Source organism: Hemitrygon akajei, unplaced genomic scaffold (assembly GCF_048418815.1).
Source record: "Hemitrygon akajei unplaced genomic scaffold, sHemAka1.3 Scf000062, whole genome shotgun sequence".
NCBI classification, from domain to species: Eukaryota; Metazoa; Chordata; class Chondrichthyes; order Myliobatiformes; family Dasyatidae; genus Hemitrygon; species Hemitrygon akajei.
The window spans coordinates 4,743,401-4,769,526 of NW_027331948.1; the positions used below are offsets into that span (position 1 = coordinate 4,743,401).

Below are 26,126 nucleotides of genomic sequence, written 5' to 3' on the forward strand. Positions count from 1 at the left end.
TCCATACACCTCTCATCCAAGTACCTGACCAAGTTTTTCTTAATTGTTAAAAGTGAGCCTGCATTCACCACTTCAACTGGCAGCTCATTCCACACACTCACCACTCTCTGTGTGAAGAAGCTCCCCCCCATGTTACCTATAAACTTTTCCCCCTTCACCCTTAACCCATGTCCACTGTTTTTTTTCTCCCCTAGCCTCAGTGGAAAAAGCCTCTTTGCATTCACTCTATCTATACCCACCATAATTTCATATACCTCTATCAAATCTCCCCTCATTCTTCTACGCTCCAGGGAATAAAGCCCTAACCTATTCAAACTTTCTTTGTAACTCAGTTTCTCAAATCCCGGCAACATCCTTGTAAACCTTCTCTGCACACTTTCAAACTAATTGATATCCTTCCTGTGATTTGGTGACCAGAACTGCACACAATACTCCAAATAAAACAGCTGATAATACAGAATCTGAGGCCACAAACCAGGCACGTCCAGGATCCTCTTCAGTTTGCGTATGGAGAAGGAGGGAGTGGAGGATGCTATCACGTATTTGCTGCACAATTCACTCTCTCACCTAGAGGGGGTCAGTTGTGCTGTGAGGATTACATTCCTTGACTTCTCTAGTGCCTTTAACACCATCCAGCCCAAGATCTTAAGGCACAAACTAACGGAGATGGGAGTAGACTCTCACATGGTGGATTGGATAGTGGACTACTTGACTGATAGACCTCAGTATGTGCGGTTGGGAGACTGTAAATCTGACACGGTGGTCAGCAGCACAGGAGCGCCGCAGGGAACCGTACTCTCTCCGGTCCTGTTCACCCTGTACACATCAGACTTCCAATATAACTCGGAGTCCTGCCATGTGCAGAAGTTCGCTGATGACACGGCCATAGTGGGGTGTGTCAGGAATGGACAGGAGGAGGAGTATAGGAAACTGATACAGGACTTTGTGATATGGTGCAACTCAAACTACCTGCGTCTCAATATCACCAAGACCAAGGAGATGGTGGTGGACTTTAGGAGATCTAGGCCTCATATGGAGCCAGTGATCATTAATGGAGAATGTGTGGAGCAGGTTAAGACCTACAAGTATCTGGGAGTACAGTTAGACGAGAAGCTAGACTGGACTGCCAACACAGATGCCTTGTGCAGGAAGGCACAGAGTCGACTGTACTTCCTTAGAAGGTTGGCGTCACTCAATGTCTGTAGTGAGATGCTGAAGATGTTCTATAGGTCAGTTGTGGAGAGCGCCCTCTTCTTTGTGGTGGCGTGTTGGGGAGGAAGCATTAAGAGGTTGGACGCCTCACGTCTTAATAAGCTGGTAAGGAAGGCGGGCTCTGTCGTGGGCAAAGTACTGGAGAGTTTAACATCGGTAGCTGAGCGAAGGGCGCTGAGTAGGCTACGGTCAATTATGGATAACTCTGAACATCCTCTACATAGCACCATCCAGAGACAGAGAAGCAGTTTCAGCGACAGGTTACTATCGATGCAATGCTCCTCAGACAGGATGAAGAGGTCAATACTCCCCAATGCCATTAGGCTTTACAATTCTACCGCCAGGACTTAAGAACTTTTTAAAAGCTATTATTAATGCTTTTTGAGATAGTGATTTAGATGCATATCATATTTTTTACTGAGTTAAGTATTGTATGTAATTAGTTTTTGCTACAACAAGTGTATGGGACATTGGAAAAAAGTTGAATTTCCCCATGGAGATGAATAAAGTATCTATCTATCTATCTATCTATCTATCTATCTATCTATCTATCTATCTATCTATCTATCTATCTATCTATCTATCTATCTATCTATCTATCTATCTATCTATCTATCTAAATTCGGCCTCACCAATGCCTTAAACAACCTCACCGTAACATTCCAACTCTTATACTCAGTACTTTGATTTATAAAGGCCAACGGACCAAAAGCTCTCTTTACGACCTTATCTACCCGTGACGCCACTTTTCGGGAATTTTGTACCTGCATTCCCAGATCCCTCTGTTCTACTGTACTCCTTAGTGCCCTACCATTGTATGTTCTACCTTGGTTTGTCTTTCCAAAGTGCAATACCTCACACTTGTCTGTATTAATCTCTATCTGCTATTTTTTCAGCCCATTTTTCCAGCTGGTCTTTCAGCCGCTACTCAATGACGCGCACGAAGTTATAGCGACGAAATTCTGGTTGCACCACGAGTGCTGAAGGCTGCCTGGATCTACATGGGGAATCTTCAATCCTGAATTCTTCGCCCATTGAACTTTGTTTCTGTGGTAGAATTTAACTCTTTGCTCTGTCGGCATTTGTAATCAATCATTGACTTGTCATCCCTCACAAGCATATCGAAACACATCTACTGCGGGCTCGACATCAATCGTATCATACTCAATCCCTGACACCTGCCATATTTATTTAACCACCCCCAACAGCTCCAGTAATTCTGACCAAAAAGAAAAGTCAATTGTTGTTTTCTTCGGCTTTCGGAAACCCTTTAACAAGTTGACACATATGTGATTGCTTAACGAGCTAAATTACATAGTATTACGAGAGCGCTCCGGACACTACCGTCAGTTTGAGCACCCGCGCGATGCAGCAGCACTTCTGGTTCATTTTCCGTCCCGCGCATAGTCACTGTCTTAGATTTCAATTTACCTGTCAAGGCGAGTAGGCACCGGAGGTGCAGTTGTGGTATTTTCGTCGGCCCTGTGGGCAAAATGGAAAACTTATATCTCCGTACACCAGAACCCATCTGCTTCCCGTCTCATTAAACCACAATTTGAACCATTTCCCGATCCTAAGAGAGCGTCACATTGTTCTGACGTCAGAACGTTAGTGCCAAAGTGAATGTCTTTGGACAATGTGTACAAAAGGCAAAGAATCAGTGGACGTGCCAGCAAAGCGGGATGCTGAGCGACGCAGAACTGGGACGGGCTCGGTGCAGGGAGGGGGGATCAGAGCGGGGGCCGATCTCGGGTGAGTTATGAAACGGGCCGAAAGGCTGAGCACGTGAACTGGGTTGAAGATCTGGATGTGGAGGTCACGTTTGATCTCAGGAGAGCACTTTGTGAGATTAAGGTGGACATCAAAAGAACAAAATTGAAAATACGGAGACAAAAACCATGGGCTATTGCAAATTGTGCTGGAGAGCTTTGAATGGAGTTCAGGGAAATGATGGATGGATGGATGAGCGGAATAGATAGTTTGCATCTGTCTTCACTGTGGAAGATACCAGTAATTTGACCAACAGGCAGAGACATGCGTGTCGTGACGTGTCCAGTCAACGGAGAGGGATTCAACAGAAATGGCGGAAAGTTCAAGTGCAGCTTCGCGGCAGTGTCTTTTATTGTGCTAAGTTTCAGAGTGTGCCTGTCTCAGTTCCTCAGACTTAAGGGAGGTAACAACTTTATCATTGTGTTCGTACTTCCCCATTTCTCATCTGGCAGTGCCAATTGCTCAGGAGGCAGTGTTTTCTACTGAGTTTGCGATGCGGGATGTCTACATGGCGTCCATCTTTATGGAGAATCAAATCTGCACCTGCTGCACGGTGCTGCCGCTTCTCTGAGAACGTTTGAACGATCTGGACAATCAGTTGATGATCTTCAACTCATAAGGGAGAATGAGGAGGTGATAGATAAGAGCTGTAGGGAGCCAATCATATCCTGGCTTGACTATAATTCCTGTCTACAACTTCTCACTTTCCTTGACAGGACGAAGGTCATCGAGCTACCTGTCTAGTACCCGAATTCGTCCCTAAAGAGCAGCAGCTCGACGCACCTGATGTGCATGTCGTCGTCCAGCAGGCTGGGTGTCTCCCGGATTTCCCACATCTCACACCCAGAACAGAACACTGGCCTCCCAGACATATATCCTGTTTCTCTTCCTCAGAGTTTACATACCTCACTTCGACCCGTTGTCGACGAATCCCGAATGAAACAATGCCCTACCGTTCTGCCTGAGATCACTTCGACCGATGAACTCTCCATTGATGACTGTTCCGCTTGGCAGTCTCCCTTATCTGCCTGAATCTGCCCTCCTATTTAACTCACGATTTCCTTCCTACATGCGCTTTCTGAGCTCCCTTTGCAAAGTAATATACACATGTTCTCTATTATTCTGACTTCTATATATTATTCACATGTGTATTTATTCGTAGAATTTCCCACTCCACCTACAAAGATTCCACATTCTCTGACCCTAACATATTTCTACAAATGTTATATCATCTGTTACCAGCAGAGCCATCCCAACGCATGTGCCTTCCTGCATGTGCTGTTGACAAAAAAGGATATCCTTTGATGTTAAGCTCCCACATTCGGCCGTCTTTCAGCCGGTACTCAGTGACGCCCATGACGTCAGTGTCTAATTGCCGGTCCATTCCATTCTAAATGCTGCACGCATCTAAATGCGGCAGGGTCAGTCCTGCAATCCTCGCCATTTGAAATTCACCTCTGCGGTAGAACTGATCTCTTTGCTCTGTCTGCCCTTGTCCTTCGCTACAGGCATCTTACCCACATCATCTGCTTCTAAACTTGCTGGCCCTTCATCAACTGTATCATACTGGATCTCTTATCTCTGCCATTTTATCTTAACCACGCCCGACTGCTTTAGTAAATCGGACGTAAAGAAAAATTCGTCTGCTGCGAATGCACGGCTTGATTTCATTCAGTCGGCCCGGGGATGACCTGAACTGGTATGTTTTCTTCAACTCCAAATGAGGGCGTTCTTTCAGTCATGGAGGCACCGAAGCGTGTTTCGTCTTCACTGCCTGAGCCATGTCTCTCTTTTCGACCACTGACCAAATAGTGCAAATGCCCGGTACATTTCGCTCAGCAGAACTCAATTCCGGCAGCTGATTTGTGTTCAGAGCAGTCTGAATCCAAATACTATGAGGTCATCCAAATACAGCAACACCTCAAGCCAGTTCAGGTCCCCCGCAGTCTTCTCCATGAACCGCTGGAAGTATACAAGTGCTCCAATATGCCCTGGGGCATCATTTCGAACTGGAAGAATCCCAGGGGACATATAAATGACGTCATCAGTCATCGGGATCTGGTAATATCCACTACTCAAATCCAGCACAGTAAACCACTTCGCACCTCTCAGACAGGCCAGCGCGTCTTCGACACTCGGGACTGTATACTGGTCACGGACGGTGCGGTGTTCAGAGTCCTATAGTTCACACACATGCGTACCTTCCCGTTCATCTTCCGGGCCACTGCTACTGGGGCGCCTTGGGGATTCGGGAATCAGTGATGATCCCAGCTTCCTTCAGCTTACACAAATGCTGCCGCACGTCTTCCACGTCTGCAGGGTCCAGTCGCCGCGACCTCTCTCTAAACGGGGTGTCCTCGGTCACCCGGAGAGTGTGTGCAATGCTCTTGGAACGACCCACATCACACTCGCCAATGGAAAAGAAACCTTTCATCTTCAACATCTTCTCTACCAGACTCCTTTCCTTAACCCGGCGGTACCGGGCATTCCCCCGAGTTGATTGACTCAGCGATCAGCTCCCCCCACCCCTTTTCCAATAGACCCTCCCCGGCGTGCCTGACAGTGACACTAGACATTACCGTCACCGGGAATAAAATGAGCCAGGGACATCACCAGCTGAAAGCTGACCTCCCTATTCGTAGTGTTCCTGAAAATCACTGCCATCCTGCTTGCCTGTACAAACGAGGGCTTCTGTAGTTCGGACCTCACCAGTGCCCAAGCAGGAAATCTGGACTTCCCCTCGTGATCTTCCGGAACATCCACAAAGAGGGTTTCGCTCTCAGGCACTCCGGGAAATTTGGGGGTCCCCATCACCCTCCGTACTTCCCCGAGCGGTACAACTATTAGCTTCGACTGGCTGAACCACACAGTCCCTTGCTTAAATTAGGTATCCAGACCAATGCTGCCACACACTTCCTCAAAAGCAGCTCGAAACACTGGGTCCACCAGAGGAACATACAAGTATTGAAACGCCGCCCTTCTCAGCAGGTTCCGGACAAAACAGCACCACTGTATCAAGAACCCCAGACACTCCCACATCAGCTCCGAGAACTCCAGTTTCACTGACAAATAACCGTCGTATGGATAATCACCAGCACTGAGTCCTCAAATCTCCAGTGCGTCCAATGGTGTCAAGGGTAAATGCGTCAGATACCGGTTGTAAATCGAACGGTGCAGTAACGTGACCTGCGACATTGTGTCGAGTATGGCTTTATCGTAATTACCCTCTGTCCACAGTGACACACTGGAGCATGGAACCACTACGCCTTCAGGAATAGGGTCTTTTGCTTCCGGGAGTTCTTGATACTTTTCCGGGAAGGTGTTCCCCAAAAGACATCAGGCCGTTCCCTCTCAGTGTCTCCTCTAAGTTTTTCAAACGACTCTCCCTGCTGAGGTACCCGTGGGCTCACTCTCCTTCTGGCGTAACACCTGCATTGTTCGTCCCCTTGGGGATACCTTCCCCCCCCCCCCCCGTCAGCTCCATCATATGAGGGCGGGGTCACACCTGCTGATTACAGCCGACGTTTCTGTCCTCAACTCTCCCACAATCACCTCAACGGCTTCCCGGGATAGGGTATCTGTAGCCACTTCACCGCAGGGGACTACTACCGAGGACTGTACCCTGCTGACTGAGTCCTCCCGCGCCTCCGCCGCGTTTTCCTCTTTCCGTACCTCTCAGATCAGCTCAACAAAAGATGGAGGGGGCGCGACTTTTGATACTTTCGGAGACCCCACAAAATCAGGTCATGGGGCTGGGTGCCCTGGTTATCTGGTCCATCCTTAACTCATCGCACTCAGCCTCCCGAATGTCCCCTCTGCGCTGCTAGCAATTTAGCCGCCTCTCTAGACGAAAAATAAAATCTAAAAACATAAAATTTAGCTTCTCTCCCTTCTCCTGACACGTTTTGAAACCACACCATGAGCTCCACTAGGGCTCCAGTCGGACTAAAATCATTGTCCAGTGCTTGCAGATGATTGACAGCTGTCGCTACGGCATAATTTAACCTGACGGCTCTCACAACGTCAGCGTCCCTCCCATTCAATCATTCAACCATTCATCATTCTGCACTGCCACTCATCTAATAACTGAGAGTCCCTTCCGCCCTGATCTCATACTCCTCCGCTCCTTTAGGAGTGGGCGTTATTCCAGTGCAGAGGCGGAACCTGCCATTGCTCGGACTTTGAATCTGATTTCTCCAGTTATTCTTCAGAGAATTAAGAGCGGATATTACCAGTAATTCTTACTCTTCACGTGGGACGTGGTCTATATAGACATTTCAAATCCGACCACTCTTTCCCCGCACTCCTCAGAAATGATGGAACCCGCCCCCAGCTGCCTCAGCGCTGGTCTGCATTAAAACAAGACCTGCGCCCGCCTTTTCATCAAACCTCTACTCAGAATCGCAACCTTAAGGGTATTAACAGTGGAATTAACAATTCATCCGGAGTACAAATACCTACGCCACTCGTTCATTGCTCAGGATAATCACACGCATCCAACGAATTCAATCCAAGACGAGCCCCCACACTTGTAAATCTCGCTTCGCCTAGCGGTTTAATAGAGGGGCTGATAACCCCCGGCCTTCACAAACTTAAGAACTCTCCTTTGGGTGGATGCTGCGGGATCTGTCCCCTGTTACCAATCAGTACCCCGAAATAACAAACAATACACAATATGCGTCTAAAAAATTATTTTTTTATAAATCTTCCTTCGATTATCTGGTTAGTAGAGAAACGAAATAAAAGGGGAAAAAAAGCCCAATCTTATTAAACAGCCTGTGAGCCAAGTTACAGCTCGCTCATAGGACAACCGTTCAAAATCGACCACCACCAATCGTCACTATCCTTCGGTCCCTCGCTCCGAGTCTACCCAATCCTGAAGCCCACCATATAATCATATAACCATATAACATTTACAGCACGTAAACAGGCCATCTCGGCCCTCCTATTCCGTGCCGAACGATTACAGTCACCTCGTCCCATTTACCTGCACTCAGCCCATAACCCTCCAATCCTTTCCTGTCCATATACTAATCCATTTTTTTAAATGTCAAAATGGAACCAGCCTCTACCACTTCCGCCAGGAGCTCGTTCCATACAGCTGCCACTCACTGAGTAAAGAAATTCCCCCTCGTGTTACCCCTAAACTTTTGTCCCCTAACTCTCAACTCAAAGCTTTCTTTGAATTTCCTCTACTCTCAATGGGGAAAAAAAAACTATCCACGTCCCTCTCAACCTTCCATTCTTCAAAGAATAAAGTCCTAACTTGTCAACCTTTCTCTGTAACTTAGGTGCTGAAACCAAGGTAACATTCTAGTAAATCTTCTCTGTACTCTCTCTATTTTGTTGACATCTTTCCGATAATTCGGTGACCAGAACTATACACAGTACTCCAAATTCGTCCTTACCAATGCCTTGTACAATGTATAGGAATTGTCCACGATAAAGAAAGATGCAGTATACCTTTTGGACGTCGGCGATTTCCTTGTCCCTATACTTCCGCACCCGCATCATTTTCCAGTGTACCAATATCAACTCTAAATTCCATTTTTTCTTTATATAACTTTAAAAAAAATAAAAACGACTTTTACTATCCTGGCTATATCGTATTTGCTAGTTTACTCTTATATGTCAACATATCCCTTCACATAGCATTTTGGATGTTTTAAAAAAATCATTTTAATAGCATCCTAATCCTCCAAATGTCTTCTCACTTTTGCTACGTTAACTGCCCTTTCTTTAGCTTTCATGCAGTCCTTATCGTCCATTAGCTGCCATCCTGGCCACTTGTGAATCTCTCCTTTTGTGGTTCAGATGTATCCTGCGTCTTCTGAGATACTACTATAATTTTTATTAATTTCAGGTCTGCCATTAACCGCTCCGATATTCCCCTCCAATCCACCTGGGCAAGCACCTCTCTCATGCCCCTCGACATCCCTTTATTCCATTGCAATACTGCTACATGTGAGTTATACATTTTCCTCTGAAATTGAAGTATAATACAATCATATTACAATCACTGTCTCCTGGGGGTTCATTTTTCTTATGCTTTCGAGTAAAACCTGAGTTATTACAGAAAATCCAGTCCAAGATAACTTTCCCTGAGTAAGCTCGAGCACAAATATATTTTTTATCTTACAGATTCCTAACTCCACCTACAAAGTATCCACTTTCTCTCTCACCTCTTTCTAAAGAATTAATGTCCTCTGATATCAACAGGGCCACGCCACTGCATACGCCTTCCCGTCTGTCCTTTAAATACAAAGTATATCCACAGATGCTGAGCTCTCTACTGTGGCCTTCTTTCAGCCGCTACTCAAAGACGCCCACGACGTTATAGCGACCAGATTCTGGTTGCACGACGAGTTCCTCTTCTTCATTCTGAAGGCTGCCTGGATCTACATGGGGAATCTTCAATCCTGAATTCTTCGCCCATTGAACTTTGTCTCAGTGGTAGAATTTAACTCTGAGCTTTGTCGGCATTTGTAATCAATCATTGACTTGTCCTCCCTTACATGCACATTGCACACATCCTCTACTTGTAAATATGAGGGCTCTACATCAATCGTATCATACTCAATCCCTGAGACCTGCCATATTCATTTAACCACCCCCAACGGCTCCAGTAATTCTGACCAAAAAGAAAAGTCAATTGTTGTTTTGTTCGGCTTTCGGAAACCCTTTAACAAGTTGACACATATGTGATTGCTTAACGAGCTAAATTACATGGTATTACGAGAGCGCTCCTGACACTACCGTCAGTTTGAGCACCCGCGCGATACAGCAGCACTTCTGGTTCATTTTTCGTCCCGCGCATAGTCACTGTCTTCGATTTCCATTTACCTGTCAAGGCGAGTAGGCACCGGAGCTGCAGTTGTGTTATTTTCGTCGGCCCTGTGGGTAAAATATAAATACTTATATCTCCGTAATCCAGAACTCATCTGCTTCCCGTCTCATTAAACCACAATTTGAACCATTTCACGATCCTAAGAGAGCGTCACATTGTTCTGACGTCAGAACGTTAGTGCCAAAGTGAATGACTTTGAACAATGTGAACAAAAGGCAAAGAATCAGCGGACGTGCCAGCAAAGCGGGATGCTGAGCGACGCTGAACTGGGACGGGCACGCTGCAGGGAGGGGAGATAAGAGCGGGGGCCGATCTCGTGTGAGTTATTAAACGGGCCGAAAGGCTGAGCACCTGAACTGGGTTGAAGAGCTGGATGTGGAGGTCACGTGAGATCTCAGCAGCGCACTTTGTGCGATTCAGCCGGACATCAAAAGAACAGAATTGAAAATATGTATACAAAAACCTTGGGCTATTGCAAATTGTGCTGGCGAGCTTTGAATGGAGTTCAGGGAAATGATTGATAGATGGATGAGCGGAATAGGTAGTTTGCATCTGTCTTCATTGTGGAAGATACCAGTAATTTGACCAACATGCAGAGGCATGCGTGTCGTGACGGGTCCAGTCAACGGAGAGGGATTCAGCAGAAAAGGCGGATAGTTCAAGTGCAGCTTCGCGGCAGTGCCTTTTAGTGTGCTAAGTTTTAGAGTGCGCCTGTCTCAGATCCTCAGACTTAAGGGAGGTAACAACTTTATCATTGTGTTCGTACTTCTCCATTTCTCATCTGGCAGTGCCAATTGCTCCGGAGGCAGTGTTTTCTACTGAGTTTGCGATGCTGGAGGTCTACATGGCGTCCACCTTTATGGAGAATCAAATCTGCACCTGCTGCACCGTGCTGCCGCTTCTGTGAGAACGTTTGAACGATCTGGAGAAGCAGTTGATTATCTTCAACTCATAAGGGAGAATGAGGAGGTGATAGATAAGAGCTGTAGGGAGCTAGTCATATCCTGGTTTGCCTATAATTCCTGACTACACCTCCTCACCTTTCTTGACAGGACGAAGGTCACCGAGCTACCTGTCTAGTACCCTAATTCGTCCCTAAAGAGCAGCAGCTCGACGCACCTGATGTGCATGTCGTCGTCCAGCAGGCTGGGTGTCTCCCGGATTTCCCACATCTCACACCCAGTACAGAACACCAGCCTCACAGACATATATCCTGTTTCTCTTCCTCAGACTTTACATACCTCACTTGGACCCCGTTATCCACGAATCCCGGATGAACCAATGCCCCACCGTTCTGCCTGAGATCACTTCGGTCGATGAATGTTCCTTTGATGACTGCTCCGCTTGGCAGCCTCCCTTTTCTGCCTGAATCTGTCCTCCTATTTAACTCACGATTTCCTTCCTACATGCCCTTTACGAGCTCCCTTTGCAACGTAACACACACATGTTCTCTATTATTCTGACTTCTATATATTATTCACATGTGTATTTATTCGTAGAACTTCCTAGCTCCACCTACAAAGATTCCACATTCTCTGACCCTAACATCTTTCTACAGCTGTTATATCATCTGTTACCAGCAGAGCCATCCCAACGCAAGTGCCTTCCTGCATGTGCTGTTGACAAAAAAGGATATCCTCAGATGTTAAGCTCCCACATTCGACCGTCTTTCAGCCGGTACTCAGTGATGCCCATGGCGTCAGTGTCTAATTGTTGGTCCATTCCATTCTAAATGCTGCACGCATCTAAATGCGGCAGGGTCAGTCCAGCATTTCTCGCCATTTGAAATTCAGCTCTGCGGTAGAACTGATCTCTTTGCTCTGTCTGCCCTTGTCCTTCGCTACAGGCATCTTACTCACATCATCTACTTATAAACTTGCTGGCTCTTCATCAAATGTATCATATTGGATCCCTATCTCTGCGATATTATATTAACCACGCCCGACTGCTCTAGTAAATCGGACGCATAGAAAAATCAATTATTGTTTTATCAGATTTTCTGAAAGGCTTTCACAAAGTTCCACAGAAGCGGCGGCTTAACAAGCTAAGATGACATAGTGTTAACGGAGCACACCCGACCCTACCATTAGTTTGAACACCCACTCGATACAGCAAAACAGTCAGTCTTCAATTTCCACTTACCCCTCAAGTTGAAAAACTGCCACCCCTGCAAGTGGACTGCCGTGGTGAAACCTGTGAGCAAAATAGAAACAATTATCTCTATGTAATCTGGAGCCTATCTGCTTCGCGGCTCATTAACCCAACCTTTGAACTTGTTCCCGGTCCTCTCACTGTGCACTGTTTTTAACTTTAATCAGAACGTTCCAACAGGTCATTTCGAAAAGGAATGAGTTTGAAGAATGTGATGAGAACAACGAATGACTGGGCCTGTCAGCATAGTTGGATGTATAGCGACGCAGAACTACGACCGCCCCGGTGCAGAGAGGGAGCTCAAGGCTGGACCACATCTCGGCTGAGATACTAGACAGGGTTAAAGGCTGAGCACATGAAGTGGGTTGAAGAGCTGGCAATAGATGATCACGTGAGATCTCAACGGCGCACTTTGTACAATTATGGTGGACAACAAAGGGGCCCTGGAAAAACACATTTGAAGATATGGAAAGAATAAGCGATAGGTTTAAGGCACAGTTACAAATTGAACGTGACGCTGGAGAGGTTTGAATGAGACTCAGGGAAATGATGGATAAGCCCAACAGGTTATTTGAATCTATCTTCACTGTGGAAGACACCAGTGATCTGATCAACATCTCAAGGGAAATGTGTTGTGCGGACACCCATAGACAGAGAGGGATTCAATGGGAAAGCGGAAAATTCAAGCGCGTGCGTCGCGGCAATGCACTTTTGTGTGTTAGGCTTTAGAGTGCGCCAGTCCAAGATCTTCAAGCGTAGGCGGTGGAAAAATATTGGCAACTTTATCACTTGATCTTATTTCTCCATTTCTCGACTGTTAGCGAGAATTGGTACAGCGGCGGTGTTTTTGCAATGCGGGAGGTCTAGACGTCGTCCACCCTCTCGGATAAACAAATCTACACCAGGTGCACCGACCTGCAGCTTATGAGGGAACTTATTAAGGAACATAACGTGCCGCACGAAGCTGGTTAACAAGCTAGGAAAGCATAGTGTTACCGAAGCGTTCCCGACCCGTCCGTCAGATGGAGCAGCCACCCGATACGTCAACACTTTAATCGCCCCGTGCACAGACCTAGTATTCGAGTTCTACTTACAAGGGCTTCTTACAACGTCGCTGAGATGAAGATGTTCTGCATCTGCGTTTCCTGTGGGGAAAAAATTAGAAAAATCTTTCTCAGTAACACGTAATCACCTCCCGGCTTCTTAAACCACCCTTTGGTCCATTTCCCAGTCCTGTCAGAGCGTACCACATTTCTCATTCGCTGTCAAGACATTCGAGCAGGTTAGTTTGAAAAGGGATCTGTTTGAAGAATCTGAAGTAAACAGAGGTTTAGAGGACCTGCCAGCAAAGCGGAATGCCTAGCGATGCGGAACTGTGACGGTCAGCGAGTAGCGAGGGGAGCCGAGAGCTGGGCCAAAGCTCGGGTGAATTATTAAACAGGGCATAAGGCCGAGCACCTGAAATGAGTTGAAGATCTGGCCGTGGATAACGACGTGAGACGTCATGAGCGCACTTTGTACAATTAAGACGGACAACACAAGGATCCTCGAAGAACAGATTTTTAGATAAGGAAACAATATGCAAGAGTCTAGAAGGAACAAATATAAATTGAACAACCATTAGCAATAGTCTAGAAGGAATAATTAGAAATTGAACATGATGCTGGTTCGGTTTGAATAGGATTCATGGACATGGTGGATGAGCGCCATTAGTATTTACATTGACCATCACTGCGGAAGACACCAGTAATTTGGCCAACATTCAAGGGCGATGAGGTGTGCGGCAACCAATCTACAGAGAGGGAGTCGTCAGATAAGGCGGAAAATTCAATTGCATGTGTACAGGCAATGACATTGAGTATCCCAGGCTAAAAGGGAGATTGAATCAGCTCATGATGAAATGGCGGAGCAGACTCGATGGGCCGAATGGCCGTCTTCTGCCACTTTGTCTTATGGTCTTATGGTAGTAGAAATGGCCAGAGTTGCCTGGCACCTGTTCCTTTCTGATAGCAACGGCACTCATACCTGCTTCCTGATATTCACGACCCTCTGGTGCAACGCTAGAGTGTTCAACGGTGAAGGCAGATGCAACATATCTGTTGTTCATTGGCGATTTCTTGCCCCCAATACCACTGCATCAGCATCATTTTCCAATGTTTCAATATCAACTCACAATTCCTTTTTTCGCTTTATATAACTTAAAAGAAAAACAACTTCTTGTGTCCTGGGTTTATCGTATTCGCTAGTCTGCTCTCATATGTCATCTTTTCTACTCTTATACCATTTTGGATGCCCTTTTTTTCTAATTGAAAAGCTTCCTACTCACTTTTGCTGAATCAAAATCAATTTCTATGGTGTATATGCAGTCCTTATCGTCCATTAGCTGACACGGCTGCGTACCCCGTTCACTTGTCAAATTCTTCTCCTGTGTTACATATCTATCCTGTTCCTTCTGAGTTATTCCCAGAATTTTCCGTCATCTCTGGTCTGCCATCATCCTCCCCGATATTCTTCATCACTCCGCCTGGGCAAGCACATCACACAAGCCCTTGTAATTCCCTTTATTCCATTGCAATACTATTAGATGTGAATTATACTTCTTCTTCCGATGAAAGTGCAGTATGAATTGAATCAGATTATGATCACCGACTCCTAAGAGCTCATATACGTCACCCTTCCTGAATTATTACAGAAAAAAACAGTCTAAAATGTTTTTCCACGAATGGGCTCGAGAACAAGCTACTCTAAAAAGCCATCTTACAGCGATTCACCAAATTCCTCACTTGCAATGCGTTGGCGAACAGATTTTCCTAATAGCCTTGTAGATTTAACTTCCCGTTAGATTGTGTCATTTTCCTTCCTATATGCCTCTTCTAGCTCCCTTTGCAATCTAAACCACACATCTTGTCTACTATTTTGAGGCCTATATATGGTTCCCACAATGTGTATTTTTCTCTTACAATTTCCTAACTACACCAACAAAGATTCCACCTTTGTTGTCGCCTCTTTCTGAAGATGTTATTCCATCTGTTGCCAGCAAAGCCACACTACAGTTATTAAAAAAAAAGAACAACTGTGAATAAAAAGTAAGTACTACAGCACAAAAATATAAAAGTATTGAGATAGGACAATATGGATGCAAAACTGTTTAGCGCTGTGATGTGAGGTTCAGCAGTGTCACAGCCTCAGGGAAGAAGCGCTTCCTGAACCTGCTGGTTGGGGAGTGGAGGGTCCTGTAGCGCCTACCGGATGGGAGGAAAGTAAAAAGTCCATGGTTATGGTGAGATGCATCCTTAAATCTTTATGCCCTGACCAGGCAGCGTTGAATGTAGATGTTTTCAATGGTGGGCAATTTGGTGCCGTTGATCAGGTGGGCTGTTTTAACCACACGCTGGAGTGCTTTGCAATCCGATACGGGACAACTGCCATACCACACTGAGATGCAGTTGGTGCTCTCAATAGTACAGCGGTAAAAGTTAGTCCGTATCCTGGGACAGAGGTGAAATTTTTGTTGCTCCTCAGGAAATAAAGAAGTTGTTGCTCCTTTTTGATCAGGATGGAGGAGTTCAGGGACCAGGTAAGATCATCGGAAATGTGGACACCAAGGAATTTGAAGCTTGATACACACTCCACTACAGCTCCGTTAATGCAGATGGGGACATGAGTGTGGCTCCTAGCATGCCTGAAGACCACAAGGATCTCCTTGGTCTTCTCTGTGTTAAGGGACAGGTTGCTGTCGCCACAGCACGTAGCCAGGTGTTGGACCTCGTCCCTGTTGGTCATCTGGTCATCCCTTGTGCTCAAGACAACCACCGTGGTGACGTCTGAGAACTTGATTATGGAATCATAGCAACGTACAGGAACGCAGGCATAGGTGAATAGGGCGTACAGAAGATGGCTCAGCACACAGCCTTAAGGAAAGCCAGTATTCAGGATGAGAATGGAGGAGGAGAGGTAGTCTAACTTAACAGATTGGGGTCTGTTATTCAGAAAGTCCAAGGTCCAAATTCAGAGGGAGGAGCTGATACTAGCTGACGATATTTGGCGATCAGCTTCGAGGGGATCACAGTATTGAAAGCCAAACTAAAGTCAATGAACAGCATTCTGACGTAAGAGTTGGGCTTCCCATGACGTCATAGCAACAGGAGTTCGTCCACCTTATTCAGAATGCTGCGCGCATTTAAATACAACTTCTTTAGCATTGTATTCTTCGCCACTTTGAATTTTGCAGTAGAATTTCCCTTTATGCTCTGTCTGTATTTGTTCTCAATCATTGATCTATGATCCCTTAGAGGCATTTTTCACACACATCATCTACCTGTGAAAACGCCGGCTCATCCTCAGCTGAAGGAAAGTAAAATCAATTGTTGCTGAGTCCTTAGATTTTCAGAACGGCGCCGCACATGAGGCAGTTTAACGAGCTACGGTCACATGGTGTTAACTGAACGCATCCGACCTGTTCGTCAGATTGAGCACCCAACGCGTACAGCAACACTTTTGGTTAACTTATCACCCCGCGCACAGACTCACTTACCCCTTTTCAGGTGCACGCACGCTGCGTCTGACCATCCTGTGGGGAAAAGCATAAATAATTATATCTCCGTTATCTGTAACACATCTGCTACCCGGCCCATTATTCTATCCTTTGAACCATTTCCCGATCCTGACACAGCGTCCCTCTGTTCTGACTCGTTGTCAGAACGTTAAATCGGTTCAGCTTGAAAAGGGAAGAGTTTGAAGAATGGGAAGGTAACAAAGAAGTAGTGGACCTGCCAGCAAAGCGGGATGCTGAGCGACGCAGAACTGCGATGGGAGGGGTCAGAGAGGGGAGTTCAGAGCGGGGCCAGATCTCGGGTGAGCGATGAAACATGGAAAAATGCTGAGCACATGGACTGGATTAAAGACCGAGCAGTGAACGATCACCTGAGATCTCAGCAATGCACTTTGTGCGATTAAGACGGGCAAGAAATGGAAATTGGAAGAAAAGTTTTAAGATACGGTGACAATAAGAGATTGCCTTCCTCTGCCACTTGTCACCATCTTCCTCTGTGGAACATGACTATCCTGTTCCTTATACATTACTCCAAGAAACTTCAGCTATCCCTGCTCTACCGTCATCACCTCCCGTATGCCCCTCCGATCCACCTGAGCAAGCTTGTGCATCATGCCTCCGTAACTCGCTTTATTCCTTTGCGATACTGATACATGTGAGTTATGCTTCTCCCTTTCAAATTTCAGTCCGAATTCAATCATGTTCTGATCACATAAGGATTCCTATACGTTAAGCTGTCGAATAAGATGTTCGTTAAAACACAACATCCAATCTGAGATAGCCTTCGCCTAATTGCCTAGAGAACAAGCCGCCCTAAGAAGCCCTCTCATAGGCATTCAACAAATGTCATCACTTGCGATCCGACACCAACAAATTTCAGTGTCAATGGCAAATGCAGTGTCAGCATTCAATTCGAGAGGATTAAAATGCCAACGCAAAGAGGTAATGCTGAAGATTTATGTATCACTGATCACAATACATTCAGTGTACTGCTAGCAGCGGTAGACTCCTTACACAGCATAGTGAGCGTTGGCGTTGGCGATGTTCAGGAGGACAATCACAAGAATGCTATCGGAAATGCAAGCGTTATCCTCAGAGGAGCGTTGGATGGGACTGCCCCTGTAATCGCAGGAGGTTAGAACAATGAGCAGGGATCTGCTGAACTGCCGACATAGAGTGGACCAGAGTGCAAACTTAAGAATAGAGGGACATTCCACTAGTATCGAGATGATGAAACATTCCTTCAGCCAGAGGATGGTGAATCCAAGGAATACACTGCTATACATGGACGTGGACTCCATGTTCTTGTGGACATTTAAACTGAATGTTGATACGATCTCGATTAGCAAAGGTATCAAAGTCTACAAGGCGAAGACAGTGGAATGGGGTTGAGGGAGATAATGAATCAGACATTATTAACTGTCGACAGACCTGATGGGCCACTTGGCCCAAAACCTCCTTTATCATCTCGTTTTATGAACAATATTTCAGTGTCATTTCGTCTAACTAAGTTGCTGGCAAAATCTTTCTGAGGCTGACATTTAGAATTATTTTGACGCATCGAATAAAAAGGATTGAAGTCAGCACACTTTTTTTCAGAAGTCTGCAAGGAAAATGTCAGAAGCAGAAGGATGGAATTCAATTCTCCATGACTATAACAAATCCACAAGGATTCGCCATCAGAGTCGTAGGCTGCGACCAGAATGCAGGTACTCTCCCTCCTGGCAAACGGCGAGGAGAGACATTTCTATGCCCCGGTAGGCACTGGCTGCACAGCAGACTCAACTACACGCCTCGGTGTGTTACCTACCCTTTGCAGAAAGACATGAAGAAGAAGGAGTTGTTGAATTTGGCATTCTGCTCAGTGAGCGTGCGATTGAAGTCATTTGCCTGGGTCATGGCATTCCAAAGAATCCTCCAGGAGAGCACGTCCATTGACGGGAAACGAGTTATAAACGCCTGCAGGAAACAAACACCGTAGAAACTGAAACAGGAAAAATACGATTCACGACCATTTATCGGTCCTGTCCGACTATTCACTCAGGTGTAAGGTCTATCTGAGATGACCTCCCGGTTTTGCTTACATTCACCTTACTCTCCTGATTGGCGACACGTTCCCTTGCATTCCCTTCTTGATCCCGAGACATCCCAAATGAAACTTGCTTTCACCTTTATCCCGGACATCCGACTTTCTGATTGGCCACATCCACTGACCCTAGTGCGGTCTCAGGTTCTGATTCAGATACATTTATTTATCAACGACTGACTCACCTTTGTCAATCCTGTCTGTTGTGTCCTCAAGGAATCCCAACTAATTTGTAGGTTGTAATTTCCCCTTGAGGAAAATGTGTTGAATTCCACGTACTTTATTGTTTGCATTTAAGTAGACCAAAACCCTCTCCCTTAATAATGAACATCAAAAGCATCACGAGGAACAGTGTTTCCCACTTCCTGAAAAACATCGACATACTCTGGTCCTAAATATCCCACATTTTGGCAGAAGCCAGCATTCCTCTCTCCTGAGCATGTCTCCAGCTTCAATAGCTGAAAGGCAGACAAAAATGTAACCACCACCCCATTGAGCAGGCCTCCCCAACTGGTTCCCGACCGCATTTCGCCCTCGGCCTGCGGGTCAGTCAAAATATAATGACCGCTCAGGTTCCAGCTGGTACTCACTTGTGGGCTTGTTGGTGTTGGAGGGTTTCCCCAAAGTTCTTCGGGAACCAACAAATACATTGTCATCTCTGCATCTCCGGTGAATGAAATGAGAAATTGTCCATTGCTTTTGATCCACAATCCTGGGGGTGATCAAGAAAGTTGAAAAGATTTATACTTCTCACGGGAAACAGAAACAGGAGTTTCAATATAAAACGGAGGAGGAACTCCATCCTACCATGTTCTGATGAAATTATGACCTACTTTAAGATCAACCGAACTATCCACTCCCACGTAGACCACCGCATTATATACCATTCAGGTGTCTTTTCCAATAATTTCACAAAAAAATTCCTGTTGTTTCTGCGACAACGCCAGACAAGGAAGACCAACACACCACAGACGTTCTTACCAAACGTGGTGAGTTCTGCAGAAATTTCGATGAACCTATAGCCACATTCAAATGAAATGCCCTTACGCTCATTGTGTTTTTATAATCTTGCAAACTTTTACACTTCTGTGCTTGGCTTTTCCTCACTCAACTCTTAAATTTCTGTTTTATATCATTTACATGTCATTATTTTTATCCACATTTTTTCACTTTATCCATGCTTATTCAAACTAACGAAACCATTCTCCTACAATTTATTTTAAAACCATTTCTACAGCCCTAGTTATGTGATCCCCTAGGATTCAGGGCCGATCACGGTTCAGGTACAGCTCCCTACTTCCCAAGAACTGTTGTCAAATTCCCATGAATTCAACCCTACTACTCCCACACTGAAAATTGACCTACGCATTTAACTCTCTAATGTTCTTGACGGTCTGCCAATTTGCATAAGTATTTAAAAAAAATTATTAAGCAGGATACACAAAGGAGAATCTCGCCTATATAACACCTATGTATCATGACTCTGCTTTCTCTGAGTTAACCAATCCTCTATCCTTCCTAATATATCACACCCAACTATGTGCACCCCTCTCACATGTATAATTTTTATGATGCACCTTATCAAACGCCTTCTGCAACGCATGGAAAATAACGCCCATCTGTTCTCCTCTATCGACAGGGCTCGATATAAGTTTACTGAAGGGAAAGTTACACTATCGTCGACCTGAAAAGTACAGAACGGTACTGACACTCCAGCGCAAGATGTTGTGCCGACATTTTACCGACACTGAGATCCATTTAACCCTTTCATCCTACACAGCCTTACGTTTAATTTATCATCCGTGTGCAAGATCACCTCACAGCCCTACGTTTAATTTATCATCCGTGTGCAAGATTACCTCTCTGCCCACGATTGATGAATGCCAATGCATCGTATGCTTTATTAACCAGATTTAATCTTCGTAGTAGCTTTGAATGTCCTATGGGTTGAACTCAATCTGCCACTTTTCAGCCAAGTTTTGCATCCTATCAGTGTCCCGCTATAACCTCTGACAACCCTCCACACTATCCCACACCATTAACGTCTGTGTCATCAACAAGTTGTCTAAGCTATCCCTCCCCTTCCTCTTCCAATTCATTTATAAAAAGAACGAAGAGTAGGGGTCGCAGAGCAGAGCCCTGAGGGACACCACTGGTCACCGATCTCTATGTAGAATATGACCAGTCTACAACCACACTTTGCTTTCTATGGGCAAGCCAGTTCTGGATACAGAAGGCAATGTCCCCTTGTATCCCATGCCTCCTTATTTTCACAATAAGCTTTGCATGAGGTATCTTGTCAAATGCCTTGCTGAGATCCGTATACACTACATCTACTGCTCTGACTCATCAATGTGTTTTGTCACGAAGGTCCTTTTTCTTTTTACTTTATCCACATTTCTCGAATCACTTCTCTACAAATTAATTTAAGGTCCTGTCCACATCCTGTTATGTGATTCACTCCGGTCCAGGTTCAGCCCCTCCCACTGCTATGGCTACTTCCATTCCCAATTGTTGTGATAATTTCCCATGATTTCAAACCACTTCTTCCACTCTAATCCTTGAGCTACGAATTTAACCATCTATTATTCTTGACACTATGTTAATTTGCATAAATAATTAAAAAGATAATAACCTGGATAGAAAAAAGTGAATCTGATGATCCAGTGTACCTGGATTTTCGGAAGCTCTTTATCAAGTTGCCACTCACAAGGCTGGTTTTCAAGCTTCGATCCCGTAGTATTACAGGAATGATTCTAGCATGGATAAAACAGTGACTGTTTGCTAAGGCGAAATGAAAGGGAATAAAGGGAGCCATTTCTTGTTGGCTACCGATACCTGGTGGTGTTCCAGTTAGAACTATGTTATGATCGTTTCTTTTTGCGTTATACTCCACTGAATTGGATTATTGAACTTATGGCGCATTTCCCTTTTCATCCCTATTAATTTTGAGTTATAGTGACGCATCGCACCTTATGGGGGATTACCTCCCAGGGACATGCACGGACACGTGGTTACTGGCACTAAGCATGTGTCCGTGTGCAGAAGGGAAAGATGGAGAAAAGGCTGTGGATCAGGATTCAATAGTCGGAGGGACAGTAAAGAGATCGCTGGACGTGAACGAGACACCCGAATGGATCGTTGCCTCTCGGGTACAAGGGTAAGAGAAGTATGGGATCGCTTCGGTGTTATTTTGGAGAAGGAAGGAGAGCAGCGAACTACCTTGGCACTTATATATGCCAATGACGTAGAAGGCAAAGCAAAGAGGTGCTGAAGAGAGAATTTAGAGAGCTAGGCAGAATGCTGGGACGCAGGATAGCAATTTCTGTATTGCCATCTGTCTAAAGAGCCAGTGCGGATCGATGAAAGACGATTTGGCAGATATTTGTGTGGCTGAGAAGCTGGTGCAGGGGCTTTAGGTTCATGGATCACTGAATTTTTTTCTGGGTGAAGAATTACTTTGGGAGAAAATAAATGAGTACAGTTGCTATTGCAAGAAGCTACTCAAAAAGCTGAACGACCGGAGGACTGATGCAGTTTGGGAAAATGAGTAAACAATTGACATTTGGAATGTTGCATAGGGAATGCGTGTACATGCACTTTAGAAGAAAGAATAAATCCGAAGTATATTTTCAAAAAACGGTGCATTTTCAAAATTCAGAGAGGGGAGAACGTCCCCAATAGGTAGTGTCCTAGAGCATTCATTTCGACGGGACGAGAAAACAGTGTTCCAGGCAGGAGAAGACATTGGTCTGGCCTCACCTGGGGTACTGTGAGCAGTGCGGAGCCCGTTATCTCGGGAATGGTGTGCTGGTATTGGAGTCGATACAGGAGAGCTTCACTATAATGACACAGGGAATGAAGGGGGGGGGGGGGGGGGGGGGGGGGGGGGGGGGGGGGGGCTTAACGAATGACCAGAATCTGATTGATCTACTCCTGTACTCGTTGGAGTTCAGAAGAATAAGGGGTTATCTCATTGAACGATATCGAATATTGAAAGGACTTGATAGAGTGGACGAAACGATTATGTTTCCCGTACTAGGAATCCAAGTCATTGAGTATATTGAAAGCGGGAGGTTGGTAGATTTTTGAATAGTCAGTGTGGTAAAAGCAGGAGAATGAGTTAGGCATGTATAATAAATCATCCCTCTCATCGGGACAGTTTGAATGTCTACTCAAGGATAATGAACTCTCCGTGCTCCTGTCAGTTGCCTGTGTCCCAGAATGGGACAGTGGGCTCAAGAAGAAGAAAGACACTTGAACTTTTATCCATCTTAGAAAAGACCAACACAAGGAAGCAGAACTGGAGTGAGATTGGAGGAACACATACTTTGGATGCAGAGTTACATACAGAGGGTGGTGGGTACGTGGAACGCGCGTCCTATGGCGTAGAAAGTGTCAGATTCTTTAGGGATATTGAACAAACTAAGGAATGGGCAGAGGGACGACAGCTTAAATGAAGGGCTGTGTAGGAGGAAAGGATTACATTGATCTCAGTGTCGTTAAAATTTCGGCACAACATCGTGCGCCGGAGGGTCTGTACCTTTCTGTATTTTTCAGGTTGACGATACTGTAATTTTCTCTTCATTAAACTGACAGCTACGCTCGGCTGTGTTTTCGATCCAGTCTAATTATCCGATTCCCATATGCTTTTCCACATTCACAAACCCTACCTTGGAATGTGATGCTACTACTAAACCTGAATTCACCAGGGTTTGTGGATCAGCCCTCTGGACTGCAAACACTCTGTTCCTTCTGGTAATCCCGCCGCTGTTTTCAACTGATTGATGAACTGTCTGTAACCATTCTGTTCATCTGCATTTCGACAGGACCGGCTGGGCTCTTCGCGAGGGGAAGGCGCATGCAGAGACACAGACTGTGTGGCTCTGAAATGTTGAAGTCGCAGAACGGGCAGCTCCCCTACAATAGGGCCGTGACACTCACCGCTTCTTTCTTGATATCCCACCCCACGCCCGCTCCCCACCTACCTGCAGAGTTTTCCCCTCTTGTGTAGCTGATTAGGAGCTGCATGAAAGTGTCAACCTTGGGGCTGATGCTGACATCCACGTGTGTTCCAACCCAGACCGATTCTTTGTAACGACGGAGCTATTGATAGACGATGGTGTTGTTATTCTGCTGAGTTGGAAGAGGGGAACGGTGGTGTGAGGCTCAGAGCCGGGCGGAGAGGATGGAACAAGGTTAATTCGTTATTAATGTCGAAGTGAATTAAGTCCCGCTCAATAAGCAACGTGTATATCCTCCTATTCTCATGTTATCCAGAGAACATTCTACTATAGCTCCTCTGTACCCTTTTCCAAAGACTGGACAAACTACCTATACTTTTTACTTTGCTCTTCACACCTTCCCTCCCAGGCTAATGTTGGAGGTAATTGCCTGTAGTCCTTCATTTGCTGCTGAAACCCCAGTATGAGGGGTAAGGTGCATTTGGGTTCAGACCCAGTGGCAAAGGATCGATGCTATTCACACTAGTTCCTGATGCTGCGTGACGAGAAGGAAGCTGCTCATGGCTGTTCCTGAAGAATGTGATTTGTGCCAGGCACTGACTGGTAATTGGAGGCACAAATGAAGACGCTGAGTTGTGATGCACGACTGGAAACGGGTTATGGGATAGATGAACTGATGCGACTGATGGAGAGAGGGTGGCTCTGTCTGTAGGAGGGGGGGAGCAGTGATATTCGTGATCTCATTACCTGATAATCCGCAGTGGTACACAGGACATCAGACCCCAGACAATGACTGAAAGCAGAAACACATTGAGAGAAATAAACAGCTCAGTTCCAACACCTGAATCAGACATCCCTCACACTTCAGTGTACCGTGGATCATCAGAAGTGAGCCAGTGCAGGTCATGGACTCGGTGAACAAAAAAAAATAAAACACAAGTGTAACAGGGATACAGTGGGGTGAACCTGGTACATGGGGGGCAGGTTGTTTGCAAGGAGGCTGGTTTGATGACCGATGCCGTGCTGGAGAGCAAAGCAGGGCAAGGATAAGATACGGGTCTAGGTACAGCTGCGATAGGAAGTGGAGCTGGGCAGGTTATTGGGTAAGAGTGACGGATGTAGGGTTGCGGATCAAATGGAACTTCGCTCAGTCCTTACCTTTCACTCAAGTCAGCCCCAATGAGAAGCGAGGCAATCAGCAAGTAGACAGGCAGCATCTTCACCCTGCAGGAAACAGGATCAGTCACTATTTAGCACTTGCCAGTGGCTTAGGACCATTTACAGAGTTGTGCAGCCGTCAGCCCATCTTCCAGCAACACAACTGGTTGAAGATGAACACTCCACAATTCTGCTGAAACTCTCACTCGCCATCTTAAATCTATAGTGTGTTCTATTGAAAAATCTGATGCATCGGAATCGATTCCCTCTGTCTGCGTTATCCATTCTCTCCATCAGGTAGAATACCTTATACAATCTCCTCCGTACTAGGAAAATAAATCCAAACTGTTCAGTGGGGAAAGCGAAGGAAGAACAGCGAGAGAGAAGGCCTAGAAGAAGAGGAAAAGGATGGGCGAGGAAACGGGAGGGGAGAAAATTGCGGGAGGGAGAGAGTCTTTGTGTGGTGTTCATAACACGCTTTTCACAAAATCACTGTATATGAGATAAAACAATGCGGTAATCGACTTTCACCTGAAAAGATAAATTCAGTATCTTCCTACAATGGTGACCCACATTCTACAATGCCCGAACTAATTGTTTTTCCATCTCGCCTCAGGACCAGTGAAGGTTACTGGAATGAAAATGTCACCACTTCCTCTTTACACATCTGGAGTCTGGCCGAAATATTTATTTATTCCAATTTACAGATTTCCTGTCTTCACACAATACCGTTGCAACAAAGCAAACCGCGTTGCTTGAGATGTCAGTGGTAATATAGCTCACCCGGAGTCAGCCGGACAACATTACCTCCAGATGACAGAGCAGAAGCATGATCCGAAACACTTTGTACAGCCTGCTGAGTCACTGGCAATTGGAGAACTTTCCATCTATCTATCTATCCATTCATCTATGTATGTATGCATCTATCTATACATCTATCCATCTATCTATCTATCCATTCATCTATGTATGTATGCATCTATCTATATATCTATCCATCTATCTATCTATCTATCTATCCATTCAACTATGTATGTATGCATCTATCTATACATCTATCCATCTATCTATCTATCCATTCATCTATGTATGTATGCATCTATCTATACATCTATCCATCTATCTATCTATCTATCTATCTATCTATCTATCTATCTATCTATCTATCTATCTATCTATCTATCTATCTATCTATCTATCTATCTATCTATCTATCTATCTATCCATTCATCTATGTATGTATGCATCTATCTATACATCTATCCATCTATCTATCCATTCATCTATGTATGTACGCATCTATCTATACATCTATCCATCTATCTATCCATTCATCTATGTATGTGCGCATCTATCTATACATCTATCCATCTATCTATCCATTCA

The 26,126-nt window shown here is 45.3% G+C and overlaps 1 protein-coding gene across 1 annotated transcript in view; it reads right to left on the reverse strand.

Annotated features, from left to right (window-relative positions):
• The window catches only part of LOC140721831 (uncharacterized), a 56,562-nt gene that overhangs the window by 19,767 nt on the left and 10,669 nt on the right, over window positions 1-26,126 (reverse strand). The window contains exons 2-11 of the mRNA XM_073036640.1: window positions 24,741-24,806; window positions 24,330-24,375; window positions 23,607-23,724; window positions 19,209-19,330; window positions 18,343-18,491; window positions 16,515-16,550; window positions 13,075-13,125; window positions 11,972-12,022; window positions 9,826-9,876; window positions 2,644-2,694 (exon numbers count right to left, since the gene is read on the reverse strand). Of these exons, the coding sequence (XP_072892741.1) occupies window positions 2,644-2,694; window positions 9,826-9,876; window positions 11,972-12,022; window positions 13,075-13,125; window positions 16,515-16,550; window positions 18,343-18,491; window positions 19,209-19,330; window positions 23,607-23,724; window positions 24,330-24,375; window positions 24,741-24,806 (741 nt within the window). The remainder of the gene's footprint in view (window positions 1-2,643; window positions 2,695-9,825; window positions 9,877-11,971; window positions 12,023-13,074; window positions 13,126-16,514; window positions 16,551-18,342; window positions 18,492-19,208; window positions 19,331-23,606; window positions 23,725-24,329; window positions 24,376-24,740; window positions 24,807-26,126) is intronic.